This window comes from Trichoplusia ni, chromosome 16 (genome assembly GCF_003590095.1).
Source record: "Trichoplusia ni isolate ovarian cell line Hi5 chromosome 16, tn1, whole genome shotgun sequence".
NCBI lineage: Eukaryota > Metazoa > Arthropoda > Insecta > Lepidoptera > Noctuidae > Trichoplusia > Trichoplusia ni.
Window position 1 is genome coordinate 6813721 of NC_039493.1, and position 24467 is coordinate 6838187.

The 24467-nt window shown below is 35.8% G+C and overlaps 1 protein-coding gene across 1 annotated transcript in view; it reads left to right on the forward strand.

Annotated features, from left to right (window-relative positions):
• Window positions 1-1142: 1142 nt before the first annotated feature.
• LOC113502096 (neurogenic protein big brain) overlaps window positions 1143-24467 on the forward strand; it is a 79599-nt gene continuing 56274 nt past the window's right edge. The window contains exons 1-2 of the mRNA XM_026883477.1: window positions 1143-1670; window positions 8786-8912. Coding sequence (XP_026739278.1) covers window positions 1340-1670; window positions 8786-8912 — 458 coding nt within the window. The 5' untranslated portion in view covers window positions 1143-1339. The remainder of the gene's footprint in view (window positions 1671-8785; window positions 8913-24467) is intronic.

The window sequence follows — 24467 nt, forward strand, 5'->3', positions numbered from 1 at the left end:
CTTGTTTGCGTCTTTATTCCAGTCTGAAAGCTTACAGGCTTAACAATGGCGGGGATTATTAAAGCCACTCGTGTTCTTAATCCACGGTTTCGAGCAATAAGGAGATATTTAGATATAAGGTGCTTGATAGCAAAGACTAATATTTGTGTTTTACGTCAACGCCTTTTTAAATGATTTTATGAAAGTAACAAAGAAGTTTGATTTTGTCTCTGAGTTTGTGTTACGATCTTAAATGCAACCTCCTTATAGAGTTGACTATAATGGAAGTGACGAACTCTTTGATTAAGTGTTTGATCTCCTTGACCTAACAAACAAGCTTACTAAATTTGTATTTAGTTGTTAGTAAAGTTGTATCTTCACATGTATGATCTACTAGCTGTAGCCCGCGACTTCGTCCGCGTGGTTAGAATGTTATGATTTATACCTGCCCTGTTCTTTCCACATTTTCCATTGTATCTTCGCTCCTACTAGTCGAAGCGTGATGTTATATAGCCTAAAACCTTCCTCGATGAATGGTCTATTCAACACAAAAATAATTTTCCAATTTGAACCAGTAGTTCCTGAGATTAGCGTGGTCAAACAAAAAACAAACGCTTCAGTATTATATATTAGTATATATAGAAGTATAGATATAGATTAGATTGCCTACCAACACATGGACATTGACATTTTTTTTAAGGTTAGAAATGTTTTCACGAATTACTTAGCTAAGCGCAAATTGAACTAATGAAAGCGAGGTGACATGAAAAGTCGAAATAACGCTTAAATCTTGAATTAGGTTCTATCTAAATGAGAGTAGCTGATTCGATGCAATATAAAAATTAAGTATCCTTTGTGCTAAGATATATGTGCTAATCTGACATACGTAAACTAATAAAATAATGCACCCAAAAATGTTTAGTTCTGAGCTATAAATTAAAAAAACAAACAATCGATCAAACACTTATATTAAAAAATCCAAACGAAATGGAAATATAAAAAGTAACAGATTGCAAGGGTCAAAAAATGGACTTGAAAATCTGTTATCTAATTACAGTGTATTGTGCTAGTCGGCTGCCAAGATAGCGATTTGATTACACCCTCGCTGAAAGTGCAGGTCCCGGGGGCGGGGTGTAACAAGTGTCGGGCGCCGCGCCGGGACATGTGCAGCCCCCGCCGCCTCCATTCACTCGCTGTTCATTCAGTCGCCAGTTCGCGGCATTGTGAGACTGACGACCGTCGCGGACACGTCGTCTCTCTACGCCTACGAAATAAATCGCGCGGGATTCGAATTCGAAAAAAAAATGATCGTAGATTATTAAAAAATTGTTGTTTTTGTGTTCTTTTATATTTTTTTAAAATGGGCGAACAAACATTTAATATATCGGATGAGAATATAGAACAGCATATAATTACTTTGTTTGAAAAGTTGGAGTGTATACGGAAAGAGTCGAACTCTGGTGACGGTGGTCTCTCCGGGAGAGTGCCGGCGCGGCTGGAAGTGCGGACCTTGTCCTTGTGGAAGGCAGTGGTAGCTGAGTGTGCGGCCTCCTTTCTGTATGTGTTCATCGTGTGCGGAGCGGCGGGCGGAGCGGGCGTCGGGGCCTCCGCTTCAGCTGTGCTGCTGTCAACCGCTCTCGCTTCCGGCTGTGCCATCGCAACTCTAACACTATGTTTCGCTAATATTTCTGGTAAGATACATTGTGATGAATATCTCATTTTCCCAGGGCTTAATGTATTAGAAGGGAACTTAAACACACAACTAGTTCACAACATTACAAGTAAAACTTATCGAAGTTCATTGTTCAAGCTCATTAAAGCAATAAACAAGATACATTACAAATAACATAGGTAATTCTAGATTCTATTCAAAATTTGAAATAATCAAGTATACGTATTTTTGTTCCTCTGTTAAAACATGTCGAGATCGTACACACAGATGGCCTTTTAAATGTTTTGTTTGTGTGCGTATTTCGTTCTTTTTGTTCCACCATATCTGGCTTTGTAGTACTGGCACAAAAGTTTTTTTTTTACAAATGTTCTCTATCTTGTTCCCTTCGTAAATGGTCAGGTAAAATAAAGACACTCGTTGGAACGGGATGTATTGGTGAAGTTTTTATTTAGCGAAAGGAGTTTTTGGTTTTTAGGACTCTACAATTTATGTTATTTTGAGCTTTCTTCTATCAATATTCCAGCTTGAGTTCATGAGAATAAACAAATTCCAATTAACATTTTAAGCTTTTAATGTGGTCTTATGATTTGTAAACAAAATTACATCACTTGTTTTATAGGTTTTTGTATCTCTACCTGTTTACTAAAAAGTTCGTATTCCGTTTTTCATCCACCAACGGTGTGGCCATATAATAATATAATCGCCGGCAATCGTAACACTTACGTTCAATAACAGGAACCACTTTGGCTGGGAATAAAGAACAGTCCTAAAATAGCACTTTAGCAAAAGAAAATAATAAGATACCTCCATTACTGTGGGAGCTTGAAATTACTAGTTACGAGGAATGCGCAACCTTAATTGGCGAATGAAAAAGGAAAAGTTAAACAGCCACGTGTGTTAACGATGTATTTTAAGTTATAATGCCCGATGTAATGCGGGATGGGACCCATAAGAGTCGTTGAACAGGTCCACTTCATTTGCATTTTTATTCCATTTTTAAATGTGATTTTACAACGGTAACCGCGAATTATACTTTTACAGTTATTACCTTTTTTATCCTTTAGTGAATACTCCTTTCTAATGCTTCTATTTCTTTTTTAAAAGGTTTTTGTTCGATGCCTTCATTCTTAAATCTATTTTTTTCTTACAATCGATATCTTATCTGATTTTTTTATTTCCATCCCACTCTATCAGGATTTGTTACACATCTTTGATCGTATATCTTTGCGCATTCAATATGACTTTGCAACAGGAGCGCTTTTACGATGCTTCGGTAAGATGCTGCATAAATCTTGAAGGGCTTTTTAAGATAATAGTTACTCCATTTTTTTATTTAATATTGGGTTTAGAGGCAGTGTCTGGAGAGTGCAATTAACCCGGTACCGTATAAATACTATTTATAAACGTTGGTTGCGCTGTTAGAATACCACTTTCTCGATAGTGATATGATAGTACTTGAAGAAGAGAGACGTCGCTCTAGGCTCTGTAGTGCGCTGTCACGCTTCCACAGTTGCAATCATAGTGTTTCATAAGAGGTGGCTGTAGGTCCCCGCTCGGATGGGTTACCGGCCGCCCCGCGACAAGCAGATGTTCTCAATTATCCGCTTTTTTTTAAGGATAAGCGGCTGCGAGGCGAAAGTCTCAGCTTTTTCAACTTGTCAAGTAGGTTCTTACAGTGTCCTTTTTTTTAGTTTTTGCCGTATCGATACTTTTTTCAATTTAACGTCTAGGTTTATAAAGATCTTTACTCTATATTTTTTTCTGAATTTGTTTAGTGTTGAGTGGAGATTAAATTTTTCAAAAATAAAATTAGGCTATTGAGATTAACCACGGATGCACAAGTGTGACGTCACTTCCCATAAAACTACTCATCTACGCACATTAGGCGGGATTATTATAACCTATCCAACACGTGCACCCTTCACCCTTTGTCCCCTCGTTATAACTTTATAATGGCGATCACATGACGCCGGGACAATGACATTTTAAATTAATATCATAATAATAACAAAGAGGAGAAAGCTATCGCGTTCACAATCAAGGTCCGATTCTTGAATCTACAATGTTCGCGAGTTACCGTGATAAATTTTTAGAATACACCCCCATTCGCGCCCTAATTTTCGCTAATGGCTGGACAAGTGGACATCCCTATTTTGAGCGCGGACTAATGTAGAGCTTTGATCGATGCGTGAATAATTTAAATATTAAGGATTATAAATTAAATAAAGGGAAAACTTTTCACGTTGAATTTTTGTTGGTGGTTTTCTGGGCTGTTTTTTATAGAGTAGTTTTCAAATAATTACTTCAGTGCATCATTGTTTTGTCTTCTTTAAACTTGGATTCCAAAGCTCTGCTGTGGATTCATTTATCAATGCGTGCTCAGGAAGCGGACTGAACAAAGTTGTATTGTCAACGAAGCTTCCTTTAAAACTCGCCCCAAGTTTTTGGAATTACGTTATAAATTTCATCTGTATTGCGATGTTTAAGAAGCACTGCTTTATTTAAAAACCAGACAATTCACTTAAAGTTGACGAAAACTTTTTGGTAAGTATTTAGGTAGGTGGTATCTTTTAGGTTAACAGAGCACTACGGTTTATTTGCTATTAAAAAATCGGTCAAGTGCGAGATGGACAGTTGGAGTAATAAATATACTCTTGATGGGTGCTCAATTAAATATTATAACCATTGAGTATACTCGATTTAAACAACGTTTCTAACAATAAAAATAGTAGTCAGTGCGTGAAAATCTTAAATGTGTGCCAATTAATTTTCACAACTGGTAACATATGAACGGACAGCGGAGCCTAAGTAATAATGTCGGTTCTGTTTTACTTCTTGGGTATGGAATCCTAAAAAACTACCCGAAAAGGGAATATAGTCTATATTCCCTTTTCATATAAAAATATAAGATTATTTTCGCAGTTCCAGCCTAGTGATGGATTGGATCGAGTAGTTACTATTCTAGACTGAAAACCGGTTCGTCAACGTTCCAAAACGTCATGTGAATAATCGATAAGCAAAGTAAAGCCTTCTGTACTTGTCACTTGATATATTCGCTCGGTTCGAGTCACTATATCCTGCCGATCCTATTTCAAAATCAAATATTCTCTTTCACCAACACTAACTGGGTTTTTCATTCAAATTCATTCTTAAATGGCAGTTTAGGTTAACACCATAAAGAACTTAGTACATACAGTTTAAAAATAAATTTGAAAATTAATTTCAATTTAAATGTTAATAATATTATATTCCCTGTTTAAAATTATGTTGTTTGAATATCATTTCGAAACAAGACATTGAAAAATAAATCAACATTGGTATAGATTTTGTTATTGTGTTTGCTAAGCACTATTGTTCGAAATACAAATAGCGCGTCAAATTGAATAGTCTATGTTCGATATTTGAATATTGTATGATTTAGGTTATGATCAAATAGGTAGTCGGTGAATTAATATGTAAATTTAATACGTGTTTCAAATGTGTTGATAACTGTCTTAAATGATATTTTGATTTAAAAAGTAATATTACAATTACTAAAAATATGTTATCTATGCACTCGTACTAAATGAAACGAAAAGAAAATATAGTCGTTGTTCTCATGAATGAACCTCTGACGTGGATATTTTACAATTTTGCCGTTTGCTTTTTGAGGTTGCCGCGATCGCGATTATCGTCTCATTTGAAACGCGTAGTATGCCAATGTCGATGTGTCGCAAGCTTTGTTTTTTTTTATGATTTTGTTATGTAATATGTAGCAACGATATACTTTAAAAAATGAACACGTTTATTATTATTTTTCTATGTTTGTTAGAAGTTAAAAGTTTCATCAAATTTGGCTCAGTAGTTATTATTTAAATTTGGTTAATAACAATTATTATTTACTCATTGCCATATGCGTGGACGTTTATTCTTACCGTCACGGCAGTTGTCTCCAAAACCCAGAGGTAAAACACCTCAAGGCTACTATATCTTCGCTATTATATTACGTACCCCAAACGCAGGTAAACATCCGGGCAGCCATTATCGTACCTACCATAGTGAATCCTCCCTCGCCCTTATACGACGGGAATACTAAGGCGACATGATATTATCTCATCGTAAAATTTGTTATTCTGAACATACACCTTTCTGCGTAGGATAAGTCAGATTTTATGAAAACAATATTTTAATGGAGGGAATATTCGCGAGTGCTTAGGTCCGTAACAGCTGGCGTGCGGAGACGAAATTGTTTCGTATTTAGAATCTGAATACATTTTGGATATTGTTTTTTTTTAAGGAGTTGACATATTGGCCTTTGGCAAAAAACCTAAACAACTTTGTGCGCAACTAAGCTAAAGTTCAAAGAGTATTTATATACGAGATTTAGTATTAGCTCAAACTTTCGCCACGTCGTTTGCCGAAGTTATTAGTTTTCATTTCCAAGTTGTTCAAAGCTCTCGTGTTCTGAAATAAAATTGTTAATGATAAATGGCCTGTCTGCCATACACCCTGGAGATTTAGTTGTAAAGAACGAGTTTTCCATTTTGCAAAGAACGGAATATGTACCGCAATGTATGATTACAGAGTAGGATGTTAACAAAGAAACAAAGCAATCAGTAACGTTCGCGTCACCGCGCGGCACTGGCTTCGCGGCATTATGCCTGATTTGTCATCTGTAATGACAGAGAGAAATCCTCCTAAATTCTACCAAATCCCTTTATAAAGCATCGCTGTACCCGCATGTACAAGTAAAACAAATGAAAAACAATTTATTATGCTTACTTTTCTCTACAAATTGTAGGTACGAGTTAGAAAGGTTTATATTGTTGTTTGTTTATTCTTCTCCTGATAAATTGATTATCTTCGTTAAGGGTTTTTTATTTACCTACATTATGTAGACCGTATGCCATGTTTCCTGTCGATCCTTTTCATTTGAATAAAATATAAAAAAGGTTTTAAGTAATTGTATTTGGAATATTCATTGGAACTTCGACATTATGCTTAGTTTTATGTGAGGTATAGTAAGTTATTGATAAAAAGTTTGGTAGATTTTTCGTGTGAATATTACGTTTACGTAAACAACCGGCATAACATAATAGATATCGGAAATCAAAGGACATTAAATTTGCGTAACATATTCAAATTACACTCTTAATTCTCATCGTAATAGGTTTATTGCTCGCTGACGCGACTACACATAGGCATACAAAGCAAAACAAAGTAAGAAATAAGACTTTAATCAAGATTATAGGATGACGACGGTTAGAACAGGACCGGTAGTGGCTTCCTGCGCCGGTCCGCTCTGATCCCGACACGACAACTTATTTGGAAGGATCGTGTTTTATTAACTTCATAATACAAGACCTAAAACCCTTTTTATAAGACGCGGATATTCGAGTAAGAAGACGTGATTCTTTTGTTTCGAGAAAACTGTGCTTGATTATTTTTCCCACGTTTTTATACACTCACTTTTCTTGTTTGTTTGTTTGTTCATCCGGTTGGACTTTTGTACACTTTCCGATAAGCTAGTACGCTGTATTTTTAGGTTATTTTCAAACTCAATAACAATGCAATTTACAAATATAAAAACGGCAGGAGCGATTTTGTTAAAATTTGAATCGAGTGACAATTGAAAACGTTGGTTTTCAGATTTTTTTAATCTATCTCCTTAACGTGCTATTAAAAAATTTGATCTGGATGTCTATTGCTGCGTCCAAGAGTACTTAATATTTTAGTTGGGTAAGAGTGACAGCGCACAACACGGCATAGATTAGTAGATTAATATTACTTTGAGAGGTGTCAAGCCTTTAGATCTAGATTCGAAGGCAAAGACCATCCACTAATGATGTTGTAAATTTTATATCACCAAAGTGTGATCGCAAACACAGGTGCATTAGATTCTCTCGTACTTTCTTAGTCCGCTGGGATGCTGTCCCCGGCTCTACGTGCTTTCTAAGGCGCAGAGAGGACTATATTTGAATACTTTGAGAGATGACCTAGTCAAAGCTCAATGTTATTTGGGCAGGATTCTTGAGACTAATGTGACGTGTATTTTTATTTTAAGAAAGTAATTCTTTAGCAAAATGTTGTTGATTCATCCTTTTTTAAATTTGAACTCAAGAGTTTGTAACTATGGATTGATGTTTGTCACCTTTTCGCGCAAAAATTGCATGCGCATTGAATGGATTTGGACGAAATTTGGTACAGATTTTAAAACCTGAATGAATACAAAGTTGTTTTGTTAGTTTATATTCATGTGGGATCATTTTTTATTTCTAGCTTGTGGAGCCGCTGGTAACAGCTAGTGTGTACTAATAAAGCTTCATTACCGAATAGAGCCTTTTTTGCAGATTTATTAAAATATAGAGAGTCTTATTAGATTTAGTTAGAATTAAGCCTTTACAATCCTCTTTTAAAAAACTGACAATAGAGTTAAAAAGAAATTGAATCCACATTTTTGGAAAAATTAAGCTCTTTCACATATCCTTAAAAAGCGGAGTAATTGCGGATGAAATCACAGCCGTTGGGAATAAATACATGAAGAACGAGTACAAACATATGTGAATAAATATTACACGAATATTTGTTCCGTATTAACCTGGTGGAAACGAACTCTGAAATTGGGTCGTTCAATATCTGACGAGTGCTGTAAGTGCGATTCCTTTTTGTAAATTATTGTTATGGAGCATCTGGTGGAGATCGTCGTCCCTTACTTCAGAAGGGTAAGAATCACACCTTCAACCTTAAGGGTGGATATTAAACACCATATGTGAGTCGCTTGCCCTTGTTTCATATTTTTTTGTGATTATTTTTGTATGTGCGGAGCGTTGGCTACATACTTTGCTTTCGGAGAGATTTATCTATTATTATGTTTTCTTGTTGATACTACATAATGTGCCTGGTTATGAAATCTGCGTTACAAAAATACGCCTTACCGACCAGCCATTTTTTTCAGAAACCTAATTGTAATTCAAACGAAGATTTTTTTATATAATCCTGGGCTAAAATTACGAGCACACCGTTGATTGACTTTTGACCATGTCGTTTAAACATAACTATAACTTTCATGAATTCTTCTTTTAAGCTACAAATTACCCTTTACTTGATGCACTTGATCAATATATCCATATTTATTATTATTATCTTCTCACCCAGGTGCTCACGTAAACCCGACGGTGTCGGCGGCTCTGTGCGTGCGCAGGCGCGTGTCCCCGCTGCGCGCCGCGCTCTACGTGGCGGCGCAGTGCGGCGGGGCCATCGCCGGCGCAGCCGCTATATACGGGTAAGTGGACATTTATATGTAAGATTTATAATGGATACTGATTTGGGTCTTAATAGTTAAGTTTTAAAGGATGAATGGGTTGAGATCATTATTGATACGCAGATATTTTCACACACTTCATAGCATTATATAGTGGATATTGCACTTAGTTTTATTTGGTAAAATATGTCTTGTCATAGCTAACGCGATAGAGTAAGGACGCATTTTTTGTTTTTCCACTAATAATTAAATAGTCAACCGAAAACTGATTATTATAAGCACGAAATAATCTAAAACCTAATATTTCTTCTTTAGATTTCTTCTTCTTTACATGAATTACTACGATAAAGCCGTTAAATAGAGCACTTCAGATGCAGTTTTCGCCGCCTATATTTGAACTAGATAAGCACGTCGAAGCAATCTATTTATTAACTGACATCTTCGAAATTAGCCGTCAGGTCACGGACTAACCCGCGTTTATAGGCAATCGAATCGGAGGACTTTGCGAACAAATTGGAACGTCATTCAAAAAATTAAAAAGTTAGAATTGACAGTCTATTATATTGTCAGCCTGTCTTTTGCGTGTGTGGATCTGAAAGAGTGCGTGTTTCATCGACTAATAATATGCATTCGAAATAATACCTTAAATGATAAGACAAGTAATAGTAACCTATGTTTGCAATTAGTCTTGTATTATTAATTAGGGTGGTTAGTAACTGACAGCAGCTTACGCATTGGTGCTAATCAATGTAATTAATTATTCATACCATGTACCTTAGATCGACAAATAGAGGTTGTAATATTGTTAACATGAAGTTTGTAATAGCACTGTTTTACTGGCTGACAAGAGAATGTCTTTGCCTCGAGTATTTTTTATTAAAACATTCTGCTAACAGACCCTAAAGTTTTTGTAACACGTTATTCCAAGATTGAGATATTTTCGTCGTTTCGTGGAGACGTGTTGCCTTCGGCATAACTCGAAAATATGGAACCCAATTTTGAAGCTTATATTTTTACGAGTTTTTATTTTTTGTCCTTGTGATCATTGAATTGTTGTCTGTGAATACGATATGCGATCTACGTGACCACTTTTAAGGTAATACTACAGCAATTATATCAAAAGTGGAATAAAATGTTTATAATATCATTGCTTGACAAGTTTACGACTTATTCAGGCAAAAGTCAGTCTAAATTATCGGTTCGTTTGTACATCGAATTGCGTTCAACAATTTAATATTTCGAACTGTAATTTATTCTGTGTCCCAGTGGGATAAATCCATGAATTTCTTTGGCAACACGCTTGTTACGTATTAATTTACCTCAGTTTTATTGTCGCGCGCAATTCATTTATTTAAATCACAAGCAACCGCGCTTATCCAGCGAGATTTATTCGCGTGAGACAAGTTATTACAGAAATCTGTGTAACATGAATATGGTATGATGTTTTTGGTGTAAATATAAATAGATATATGTGATGTAAACTATAGCTATCGAGAATGAGAGAAATATAAATGGCTCCTTATCTTGGCTCGGTACAGTTGTGGGTAATAAATGGGACATTGTTGCGATCTGTGCTCGTTCTATTGCGGTGTGATTGTTGTTATTTACTCGATTTAACTATAATAAACAGTACTACTGTACTGTGTGTTTCTTTATAGGACCCAGTGTTTGTTTGTATACGTGAAAATTTTATGTTTGCGTAAAATATGAAGAGTGGAAATTAGGACCGTGTTCTCATCGTGTTGGTATATATACATTCAATATATCAAAAGCTTATTTAACAGCTAAATATGAAACGTCACTTTATATCTCAACATCTCAAATTCTTTCTCCTATCACTCAACTAGAAGATAAAACTTCAAACATTATCATTCGTAAAGCAAACGAACAGACATGTTTGTTCGACATAAAATGAAAATTTATTCCGTTTAATCTCCAAACAAGATAACGTTGGACAGTATCGTATCGATACAGGATAGCTCGGTAAACGTGTGTGTTTGTTTTGAACACATATATCGACAGTTTCCAAACCCAGTTACGAATTGTGTGAGACACTCAGATGACAGAATGTTCGTCTAAGTGTCAGGTATAACAGGAACACTTGACGGTACAATGGGAATAAGGGAATCGAGGGAGCCTTGTGCTGTTTGTATCAAAATGGTTTCAGGTATTCAGAGCGAAATGTTATATGTGTGAAAGGTGTGTTTGTGTACTGTTCGTGGATATATTGCCCAATGGAGTTTTGTTGTATTGGAGTAGATTTAGAATCTATGAAATTTATAACTTTAAAAATACAGTTTTTTGATCTCAAATTAATATGTTTTTGTAAAGAAAGCAGTTGTTAAATGAAAAGTGGCTGCTCAAGTAGTTTAGTAGGGGGTAAAATGTCACTAGGGGTCGAAATAATTTATAATCTTAACTACTACACAGGGACCAAATACCTGACTTGAGATATTTCCGTAAGTATCTGAAACAAACAAACAAATATTAAATATAAATAAATGTAAACTTACCGTGTTATTCCTCAGCAACATAAAGCACGTATAAAACTTTGTAATATATATTTATTGGAAGAAGCAACGTGTGCTAACCAACTCTACAAACTTTAACTAGTAAAGCTGCCAAGCAAATTGCATACGAACTACGCTATTAGCAAATTGAAAATGTTCACAACCTGCAAAGACAATGAAAAACATAACGAATTAACATTAAATAAAGATAAACATTGTTTTGTTGTGTTTTAATGTGCTGTTTATTTTGTAGAGAAAACTGTTTACTGTTGCCGTACTGGGAAATTAACTGCAGTTTTAATAAAATGTTGTTTTATTGTTATATTATATTCAGAAAGTAAACAGTTTGGTTACGCAAATGTTTATGATATCGATGTATTTTCATTTTATAATTTGAATATCGAATACGGTATGTTGCCAATCGGGCTTACGCAATTTTTTTATTCTTACCATAAACTAATAACTATTTTCACAATACGCAAAGGTATTCGTTGTTCTGCCTTTAACAAAGTAGATAGATGCTTTTTGTGAGGAACATTTGTCCTTTAAATTGTTTGTCGTATTGTCCCACGCAACTACACCTCCTGTGATTTATATGTGACGTACGTATTACAAAAGAACTTTTATACAATAAGCATTTTGGTTACAAACCTCGTTTGGGAGAATTCCTTTGTGGTGCAACGGATCTTTACCTGAGGCCAATTTGCGCGCTTCAATAATTTTGGATGAAAAAAGTAAGGTTATGTGTATTCTAAGCAGGTGATTCGAAGGCCAATCAAAATTTTGTTTAAAACTGGAGCAATTTCGGTTTAGTTCATTCGGCTGTTCGGTTGGATTCATCCATATAATAATAAATAAGATTCATGCAAGAAGGTGAATGACATCATCAAAAGTTCGGAAGGTAAATTGAATTATTAGCCAGTTATGGATTTTTGTCCAAGTTTAAAGATATCAGATCGCGTTATCGTTAATAATACCGATATGGCAGACTTAAGATCGTATTTCTAACTAAAAGTAACCATTATTATCGTTCGTGGTAGAACTTTAACCGCAAGTTATGTTTAACTTTATGAATAGATCCACAGTTATCCAACCTTTTCGGCGTCCGATCTCCTTTCTCGTATAAGTTAGGCGGTTAACCGGGGTTGTTTTAGCTTTATTTTTACGACAGTCCATGCTGTTTACGTTTTCGGATTGATCAAAACAAACTACTTCTAGTAGAGAGGTGCTTAACTTTTTTGTTTCATAAAGTTGTAAACGGTTTTTGGTGCTTTTTATTCAGACATATCTGGTTGTGTATTCAGCTCAATTTGTTTTATGTAAACTATTTTATTTTATATCTCTCTAAGTTTCATAATATTGCCAGTTGTGTTGCGCGTTATTCTGTTATTCCCATAGGAAGACTAACAGACTAATTAATTATTTTATGGGCGTATACATAAAACTAACTTATTATGTTAAGACTGCAGTAGCCTTGTCAATTTTCTACTTTTGAAACGGCTCCTTCTTTAGGAAATTTAATCCTTGTGTCGCGGGAGTTCGTGGATCACACAAATGCTAGTCCTAAGCGAGGATCGAACCCGAGATACGTCGCGCAAAGTGGGTTTTTGCGTGATGACCTCAACCTCAACCACTCGGCTATCCGTGCAGTCTACTATTTCACTGAACTATCTATAGTATATTCGAAGTAACTGAATGTTAGTTCTCCTATCATCTTATAGATATTTGTATTCATATTCATACACCTACCCTACTAAACCTTGGCTTAAGTTTCTTCCATTCCCCTCGTTTACATTTATCTGATCTAGGACCCCGCTAAGTACAACCCACACCTGTCATAATTTATTCCAGCGGTAAGCCAGGTGCACAACCTTTTTTAATTGAAAACCCTCGACAAGTCTTGTCCTGCCTCGTGAAAGGGGAATAGACGGAAAGATGGCTTTACATTAAATAATATATTCTACTAAAAAATGTACTTGTAATAAAAACATATTGTGATACTTGAGTGTCAGCGCGATTACTAAATTAATATGCCTTTGCCTTGGCTAACTAGCCTTTAGCCAAGAGTACGTAGTTAAAAAGTCATGAAAAATATCATACTGGATTGTTAGTGCTAAAATAACTATTACATTGAATACAAAAGATCATCTCGAGACCTCAAACTCAAGAAGCCTTTAGGGAGCGGTGCAGTGAACTTTACCGGCAGATGCGCGGGCGCACCGTGCACGTGCATGCCTGACGTCACTGCACGTGTAGATACAACTGGCTTTTACAAACGCCACCGACATCAACCTTACGTACTAGACAATAAGATTTATATTTCCTTAGCAAGTGTGTACAGTGTTTTTTCTTAGTGAAGGAAGCAGTCATTTTGTCAAAGCGATGCAAGATATATAGCGTTAATTAAACGTTAAGAGAAACATCTGAATTAAGATCTATAAAGCTCGGTTCGCCTCACTTGTTCCCAATAAGCTCGATTTAAATGGAAATGGTAAATTAATTGCATACCACGTTAAGTGAGAGCAGCTTAAATCGCTTTAAATTAATTATCATGGGATTTAATTGCTCAATATGGTTGTGATGAATACCGCAATAATATTACAAAATTAAGTAGGTTACCCCGTGTAAAATTACATGATATGTGAGGTAAACGCAATCACAATATTTTATTTCCTTTTATAATTGCAAATATCGAAGCAGAATTTTTTATCCTTTTTGTGGTCCATAGGTGAAATATAAAGCATTGTGGATTCTAATATTTTTTTTATGTAATAAAAACTGATGATTTGCAATTTCGTATCGAGAAGAGTTCATAAAAACGTTTATAAAACGCAACGTGAAATGAACACTGTAATCTAGAAAGATCATCATCATCATCCACAGCCTTTATCCTCCCACTGCTGGGCATAGGCCTCCCCTTTCTCGTGCCAATTTCTACGGTCCTGTGCTAGCCTCATCCAGACTCGAACCGAGACTTTTATTATGTCATCGACCCATCTTGCTCCCGGACGACCGACGCTTTTTAGATGCTAAGCTCAAAAATTCATAAATAAAACTAATCATAATCTACCAAAAAACCGAATAACAACAAAAAAAAAAACTGGCAGATCTTACGCGTTAAATTGACTGCATTATTGAATGAGAGAATGCGAAGCCGGTTTCCGAAGGTGTACAATTGATTAGGCTACGCCGGCCGCATGGCGATTACCTCTGCCGACAGTAATACATTTTGATAAGGTAATGTATGGCCCAAGGCGTCGATACGTCTTATTTGATCGATGTATGTTACGATGCTTACAGCGATCTCTCGCGTATTACCTGCCTTTGTGAATGATTTTATTGTGAAACTTTGCTTTTCTTTTATATTATACAAAGATATTACAAGTAGGATAGGAGCTGTGTTATCTGTTGCCTTCAACTCGATACAATAAAATGCTGGTTATAATGTTCTATTGTTAGGTACTGTTATTTTTCTCAATTTGATAAAAAGTTAGGTAATGTATTAAAAAAGAGAGTTTCAGACTAGAGAGGAAAATTTCCATGGCTGAGTAAATCTTTTTGACTAATTTAATTGCAATTGTCTTCTGGTATTGTTAATTAAACGATTCAATGTTCGGTATTTCTAATACCATCATACGATTTGCAAGAAACAACATGAAAGTTTTCTAAAAAGAGGTTTTATATTCAAACGTTTGTACATTCTTCCTAAAAAATATACGTGTATTCATTTCATGTGTTATTTTTTCCCTTAATAAATATACAAGGATTCTCTTTTATAATTCATATAAAACATAATGCAGCGTCAGTGTGATTTGAATGAAATAAAACCCAAGCGGTTTGTTCCTCGGTACGGTAACTTATTTTACTTTTTCTGTCCCTTGGGCAGCTGAAGTTATGAGGAAACTGTATAAAGGGGTGGTGGGGGGGGGGGTAAAGGTGGTGTGAGTACAACGTATGAAGGTAGCATGATGAAGAAATGTTTGTGTACAGGTCTTCAAACTAGCGCGACGATCACAGGATCGTAAGATACAACCTGGTAACAGACGGATAAATATCGAAAACTTAGTTCCATTTTTTTATCGTTTGGTTACGGAATCCTTAAAATAGAAATAAGAAAATGCTCACAGCATCGAGATCAAGAATCTTTTCAAAATTGCCCGCATTTATTCTATGGTTATTAAATGATCGATCAATCGGTGTTACTTATTACGGCTGTTTAACAAAAAATGTGAATTGTTGACCGTTTTTTGTTTTGACACTTCTGAATGCCAAACCGGATTGATAACATTGTCACAATGGTGTTTTCAAAACACTACCATACTTTGGTTTCCTTTTGTCTTATTTTTCCAACAATCTCGCGTTCGCTCATTTATTACATTCTTGAGCTCACTAAATGCTTCATTTTCTGAAAGAAGTAAGCTAGGGGTAACTCAAACAAGGTCGTTGAACTCCGTAAGTATAAAGTCATTGTGCTAACGTGAAAGAGTTTTTATTTAAATCTCGACTGGTTTAAAAAGTAATCAACTAAGTTTGTTAAGCTAAGAAGCTTAGTTTTTCTTAGATTAAAGCATAAATAGCCCGTAGTTGTAGTTACTTCAAGATTAGTTGAATTTTATGTTCGTTAAATCTTTTTTGTAGTTTAATTACTTTGTGTTTGCTTTACAAATGACTAGTGGACAGTTTTCTTTCTTCTGTGTTTAATACCACTCCTGCAGTAAGGATGTATATAACCCTTATGTTGCAGGCCCTAAAAAACATTCAAAGCACGTGTACAAAGAACCATGCCTGTAACTATGAATCAAAGTTTGAAATAATGCAACTACTAACACAATGTATTTATAATAAATTTATTGTAAAATATAGGTTGAGGTGAAATACTTTCTCGGAATTTTATAACTTAAAATAAAGATTTTAAATTAAAAATAATTAGCGTTAACCAGCGCGGGATCAAACAATGACCTGCGATACGCCGCGCAAGTGATTTTTTCGTAGTGAACTAAAATGAGCCACTTCTATTTCAGTAGAAAATACTTGATGAAATTTGACCGTAATCGTCGTAAATGTAAGATTAAATAATTTTAATTAGGGCTAGAAAGTAGGCTCAAACATCACTATACATCTTTGAACAATCAAAACACAATACTGACTACATAGACGGGTGTCCATCCTACTACTATTATAAAGGCGAAAGTTTGTAAGTATGGATGTATGGATGTATGGATGTTTGTTACTCTTTCACGTAAAAACTACTGAATGGATTTGAATGAAACTTTACCACAATATAGCTTATACATCAGAATAAAATTTTTGAGGTTTCTAATGTGAGGTCGTAAGAAAACACATTTTTTGCGCTTACATTGCAAACGCTGACTGAATCCTACAAGATAGATAGAAGGCAGATAGATAGATAGAAGGCAGGTATAAATTATAACTTATATCTTTTAACCACGCGGACGAAGTCGCGGGCAACAGCTAGTCTTAACTATACCGATAGTGTCACATAACACACAAGCGATAGTTAATGACAGCCATTATAAAGTCAACCACCACAGATACCGATAAAGTTTACTCAGTAAAGAGGTATTTAAAACAAGGGAAACAGACAAAACCCTCTTCTATTGTTTTATATAATTGATTCGTTATTGCAAAAGGGTTATCTTAAAGGGTGCTTCGTTTTTATGGGCATAAAGTACGACACAACCCAGAGGCGACCGCGGATTATCAGGTCACATCTGACTTATGTCATAATTTTTAAATTGTTAATACCTGCAATCGAAATTCAGTTTTATGAACAATGGAATAAGACACATAATTAAGTACCTGGATGTTGTGTATAAAGATTGTTCAAATTAATGAATAATGTTGATGAGTTCCGTTTGAAATTAATTGCCGCGGCAGCTGAGTTGTTAAGATAAGTATCTTGGTCTCAGGACATGTGATGTTTGCTTCTTATTAACAATTATTACGATAGATGCATGACGTTAGATATGCCCAACATGCGATGAAACATGAAAATATGCGTGTTTTGCTATAATCCAGCTATATTTTATGTAACGTTTCTCGAAAAGACGGGCCTGGCGATATTGACGGCTCCGTATAAAAAGGCCAAAACAAATGTGAAAAACATATATTTTGCATGAGATTTATAACAATAGCAACCGTTGTATAACTTCAATTTTTATTATTTGCTATTATAGCGGTAAGATAAATGCATAATCAATAAAATGTCCACTACCTAGCTATCACGGTCATTAAACCTTTTATAACCTGGTGACAGACGCATAGATATTTCCGACTCACTCTTTGGGTACCCCAAAAGTATGGAATCTAATAGAAAAGTAACATTCGAGCACTATCGCAAATCTCATATAATCACCAATATCGTAAAATAGTAAGGTTATCAAAAGATAGGGGACAATTTACACAAAATTACATATTGCATTGCCGCTCGGTTTTCTTATTTGCTTTAATTTCTCATATGCGAAATATTCTTCTAAATATTTATTCTGATTCTATTGTAACTTATTGTTAGGGAAAAAGTGATCGTACACAGTTTTAGTTACCAACTAGACAATAGATGCAAAAGCGCTACGTAGCGTAGCGCGTAGCAACGCAACGCTTTGTCTACGGGGCTACGATCATCTAGCCATTTCAATTTTCGGTAGTCTATTCAACCAGATGCTACCGCATATATCTCGAATATTAATGCGAATATTTCAATACTACATTAATAATATATTAGGGTTTATTGAATGTTCGTATAATGTAGAACGACGGAGGCAAAGGAGTCTCGTATGGATATAACGTAGGTATAAGACGACGTGTATGTGTGTGTGTGTGTGTGGCCTGGATAACGTTTGTACTTCAGTTCAAGCTGTTTGTTGTTTAATTCTGTATAATCAAGAACGTGTAATTGACCCAGAATGCCGGCGCTTGATAGGAGAGAAGATAGTGCTTTTTGCACAATGAACCTAACTTTATTTATCCTTCAGTTCATTTTCAACTAATTAACTATTTAGACAAAGGGTAGTTACAATACTAGACTTATTGAATCATAAAATTGTACCTCATAATTTCACAGTTATTTTTTTTATTAAAACGTAGCATAAAAAGCGTATTGTGAAAAGGTTACTTTGTAACAAATCCCCGTCATTAATCTAAGCCGGTAAAAAGCGAGTGGCGATACGTAAATACGCTCGGCATTAAGTCCTTACACACGATGAAAGGAGAGTGCTTTGGGATGAAAACACTGACCTTTACCCTATGCGGGACCCGACAATGAAATACCCACGTATATGTACGTATAGTATATCTTTCTACACTGTATAGAGTCTGCAACACCGCACGATGCACATTTGTCTTCATTTCTCTGCTCCCTGAAGTCACAGTGATTTTTATACAAAATAAAAAGAGGGAAATATGGGTCAGTGCATGAGAACCTATTTGCTAACGTGTAGGTTTTGTTTTTTACTATGCATATGTATGTCTTCTAATTTTAAATGCCACATTATATAGAAAAATGTATCGCGTTTATAAATTTTGTTCTTTCATTGTACCTTACAAAATGTAGCTTTGTCTTGGAGTATAATTAAAAATTAATGGATTTCCATTTTATAGTGGTTTTATCATCAGCTCGAAAAACAATTTTTTTTTAGCTCCTGAACTCTCCTCTAATCAAATTCACACATTAACACACTGTAATTTTGCACAGCATTTATAAAGTAAAACACGATACTGTATATATAATTCCAACTACATTTTAATACATCTCAAACTCGATAAAAAAAAAAGAAAAAAAATAATCCGTTGCACTCTATATTTAAAAATTCGACACCATTCGAAAGTTGTATCAGTAAGTTCAGCCTCGAAATACCGTCCTCAAAATACGGTGCTCAGGATGGGATGCACATAAACTTCGTGGAGTGACACGCGTCCGGCACACTTGGCAGTTAGTCTCACGAACTTTCTGATTGGCGAGTTTTTAACTGACTGCAAATATACTCGCAATACTAACTGGATAGGTCGAAACTACGATATGCGATATATCTTCAACAAATGCTTATGATTTTTTTTGCTAAGTGAATTGTGCTTTTTCCGTTTTCTTCTTGGCTTAACTGTTTTCTTTTTGTGTTTAGGTAGAGTGATGAGGTAATAAGCTCATTAACACACTCACAAATTTTAATATTATATATTGTGTGTCCATAACGATATTTGGTGCAGATATAAAAGAAACGCGGTAATAAACTTAACCCGTATGTCGCGCACAAAGTCATCAAAACTCAAAACAAGCGTTCGTGGATCACACAAATTCTGTTCTATTCACAAATGGAATACGCGAGGATTGAACATCGCGTATGGTATCTTGACTACCCATAATTCTCTAATTTGATTTTCGTTATAGCAAGAACTAATTAATACATGTAAGTACCATTCATCTTGACTGAACTAACAAGGAGTTTAGAATGCTACCTACAGCTGCTAGCCAGACCAGGGGTCGGGAATCTGTCTGCATATTAGTAACACAACGGTAGACAATGGCTACTACTTTGAGCAGTCGCTGAACAGTTCCACATGGCCAGACTTAGCTTTAACTGTTGCAGTTCGCTTGCCTTCACTGATGCTTTGGTCTGGTGTATTTTATTGTTTAATTGACTTGAGCAAACTACTACAGTGTACTTAATCTAGAGCGCCAATGATCTCTCGAATATTGGGACAGCTCAAGTAATTAAAACGGTTTAAATTATTTTCAGTTCTACCTCAAATCTTGGTAAATTGCATGAGAAAGCAAAAAAACATTTTTAGTATGGGTCCATATTTTTTTATAACCTTACTATGTTTTATTTTATTGAATTGTTTTGGACAATAAACAATTGTATGCCAGGCTTAACAAGAATACTTCAATTAGCGCAATACGTCAGATATCAATACAGTTCCATTAATGCGATACACGACTATATTCTAATTGATTAACCTAAAACGAAATAAGACGAACATAACACCGTAAAACCTCATTTGTTACACCTGTGAGACTCTATCTTTCTAACACAGAGATCTTTTACTACAGATCTAACAAACATTGATAGCTTCACTCGCTCACTGTCCAGTTTCACTAACAAATCCGTGTTTCCTCAAGATGTAATAATAAATTCAACCTAACAACACCTGGTATTAATTAACTACTGACTAATTAGTTGCGGTTACCTCAAATTAGTTCTGATGTTTAATGTTCATGCACCGTATAAACTTCACGTCGTAATTCAATCATATGCGAGTGCTGCGTTGATTTTGCACGGTCTGGTTGATTTTGGGATTATGTACTACGGTAATATAGAATACTTTATAATGTTGGTAAATAGGGAATAAAACACAACGGCAGAAATATTTTTATGAACATTTTCTAGGTTATAAATAAGTCACCTTGCAATTTACTTTTGGCATATGTTTGTCAGTTGTCTAATCTAAATTACTATGTAATCAACATTTTTTTTATTATGTAAATATTTTATCTACGAACTTGTTTGAGTTATCCTATCTTACTAGTTAATGTTATTGTAATGTAAGTAAAAATGCATACATACGAGTAGACTAAGGAAGCGTTGAAGTTAGCAAATTGGTTTCATGGTAATTCTCATCTAAATATTTGCGGGTGTGTGAGGGGCGAGCGGGAGAGGGGGCGGGGTGTGTTCCAAGTTGCATTTACAGGTGACCGACCACGAATCCATTTGCGGCCGTAATGAAACTTTGATTGGCCAAATCAATTGTGTTAGGGCTACGGCTAAGCGGTGATTACCATGTCAGTTATAACGCTTCATATAACTAATTATGTAAGCCAGTAGATTAGCGTCATCCTCGATGTGTTCAAACTAGAGCACAGATTGAACTGGAATTGTAGGGAAGTATTTGAGTTATTCTTGCAGAAAAGTCGGTCGGCTATTTCGGTGTTTGTCACAATTTATTACCTGTCCGTAAAGAAATTGGTTGTTAATAGTCGAAGTTTTAACGCTGTTTTGCAGGAGGACAGCGTTCCTTTGTTTTCGCTGTACAATCCCTCTCGGCGAGGCAGCGCGCGGCGCTCTCGAGCGCGCCTCACTGGAAAAAACAATCCTTTCTCCTAAAGGACATTTTGACAGCCGGCCCGGCGTGGAAACGCTACAATGGAAATGAAGACTCACAATACTTTTACCGAGAAAAAAAAACATTCAATTTGAATATATAACTTTTAAAAAGAGATGCTATGAAAACAACTACGGTAGGGTTTGCAGTTCATAAGCGGTTCTGTTCCACGTTTACCTCGGCCGGCTAATCCCTTAATCTGCGCCGCGTCAGCGTTATTTTTAATAATGCTAATATAATTTCGCGGCGAGCTGACTCGACCTGCAGCTAAACACGGCTGCAGGTGGGCGGGCGGTGCCGATCGATACTGCATACCCGTTTATGTTCGCGAATTGTTCGGATTTCAGTAAGCGCTCATTGAAATATTGTGAGACCTGTGGAGCTACTGAGTCAGTGATTTATTCATTAGTTGTATTTATGGTGTTGGTCCTCGCAAATGGGTAGCGAGGGCATTCGTACTGGCAGCCTTTGTTCATTGCGCCGCAAGCCACAATAGTAAAGGAAATAAATAAACGTCGTGGTAAATGGGTTTACATTAAGAAGTCGCGCTGCCTTACGGAGTCAGGTGGGCGTTGCGATCGTCCAGAATATTAACTACCTTGCTTGAACTATTTCCTGAAATCTATTGTCTGTGCAAGCCGTAACTTGATTAGCGGACCTTTGTGTTAGATGTGAGCGTGAAAGAAACTCAAGATTAATTCTGACTGCTCTGTAGAAGAAAATTAGTGGTGTAGTCACATGGAATTGTTGTCAAGGTTTACGGTGGCACTGTTTGAATTACATTAATTGTTTATGTGGTTTATGCAAAATTATCTCAACTCTAAACTGCATTACTCATCCATGCTCAACACGGAAGATAATTTCAAAACATTGCTAAGTCTGGTTAAATATGATCAGAGTTGGTTTTCATGGTACATGGTAGATTCACACTTAATTTTAACACTTACAAACATGCATATTTGCAAAATTAATTATAAAACTGACAGGAAAAAAGTATTTTCATCTATATTTTTTCTGTATTGGTAAGAATTAAAAAAAAAAGAATTGCATGCCATGGCTCAGTCATGTCTCAACGCTAACATATATATCCTGTAAATTCTTTGTGCTAACTGAAGCGAAAGGAGATACTTTTTAAGTGTCATTTAGTTTTAGGCACACCCGAGGCTTCTACAAAATACGTTTTAAGAAACGGCAGTTTTGACTCGACTTTTATGGTTCATAAAGTCCTCTTCACTAAATCTTTTCTAGTTTTAGGTACTTATGTAAATCCTTGATTCAATTTATCACTCTCGTCACTTTTTGAGGCTATTTATAAATTGTCTCTCTTCTAAATATACTCCAGTTCCGAATATTACTTTCTAAGAATTATTTTCGCGTTAATAAGAACACCTAATTAGCTGTATTATCGTGATAAAAGGAAGTTATTAGGCGAGTACAGTCGCGCACAGCCGAGATAAGGAAGAATATTGGTTTGCTCGCCACCGGAGTATCACGAACACGCACCTAATACAAATATTTACTCATCTCAGACAAAGACGCTGCTTCCAATTTCCCATGGTCCTTTATGATATAGGTTTGTGTGTTAAATGAGAAAATGTATGGAATCGGGAATAAATGTGTTGTTTTAGGAAATTGTGTTTGATTTTTGTCTTTACAAATATTGTAAATGATTTTCTTTTTAACCACGAGATGAAAAGAGCACAGACAAAATACATAAGCAATAGGTACTGCAAAACAATCTGCAATCCTAAATAAGCTCGTACAATTTCCTCAAAATCAGGTCAGTAAATTTTCCCATTTAGTAGCGTTGTATTTATCGTTCTAGTTTAGAACAATGTGTAATTGTGTACCTAATTTGGTTGTTAAACTCCAGTTTGTAATATGAGTTTAAGGAATAAGTTGTGTGTGTCGGGTTTAGCTCGTGTCGTTTGCATGCTCGTTGCCGTGCATACGTTAGTTCACTTTAAGCTTAATTCGGGTGAAACGTACATTTTCAACTGTAATGAATAAGTTTAACGAGGGCCTGCGCTGTGACGCCTTCATTAACTACGAGTATCTGAATTACGTCGCCGCGCCGCGACCCGCCAACGTAATAATAAGATTGCACGTTATATGTACGTTTGCTGCAGCCCACCGCCTGCACCAGCCATATAATTTACGAATCGGTAACGCGAGCTCTGCAATGCGATGTCCGACGATCGTCTTATTTGATTCGATCGCGCGAATAAGCAATATTTTATCGAGGACGCGGGTTCCGCTGGATTTCGGAACGTTGAATGCAAGGAACGTTATTTAAATGTCTCGGTTTTTATTACAATAAGAATGGAATCGAACGTTTCGTTGTTGACTTTCGCATTGAATTCAGTGATGTGAAAATTCAGGTGAGCAATTATTAAAGTTTCCTAATTTAAATTTTCTATCGCGCGAAATATGTTGTTTATTTTGACAGATAATTAAAAAGTTTGCGGTTGTATAGTGTTGTAGGTGGGGCACGACAGCTGTGTGGAACTCTGGGAACCTTACGCGCATGTGAACGTTCTAGCTGTGTTGATATAACCGTGGGTAGATACGTGGGCTCGCAGTTTCTTGGGAAAGTAAATGTTCCTTAGAAGTCTATTCGAGTAAACGACAAGCAAAGAAAACTAAGTAGCCACGATATATGAAGACAAACAATTGCTTAAATCTGTTTTGTGTACAAAGCAAGAGATTTATTACGCAAGTGAGCAGGCTATCTGGCGAGATTTCACTTGTTTTGCGGAACTTGTGTGTGTTTGACGGTATAGGGGAAGTTCTTAATTGGTCTTAATACATTTTCGATGTTCAGCGGGAACTTTGTTCACTGTTGTCATGAGTTGCGTCCTGACGCTCGTGTTGGGTGCTTCCTCGTTTTATAGACAGATTTATTTTCATCGATGCTTAGCCGATAGATCCACAATTTTAGTAGCATTGAGTT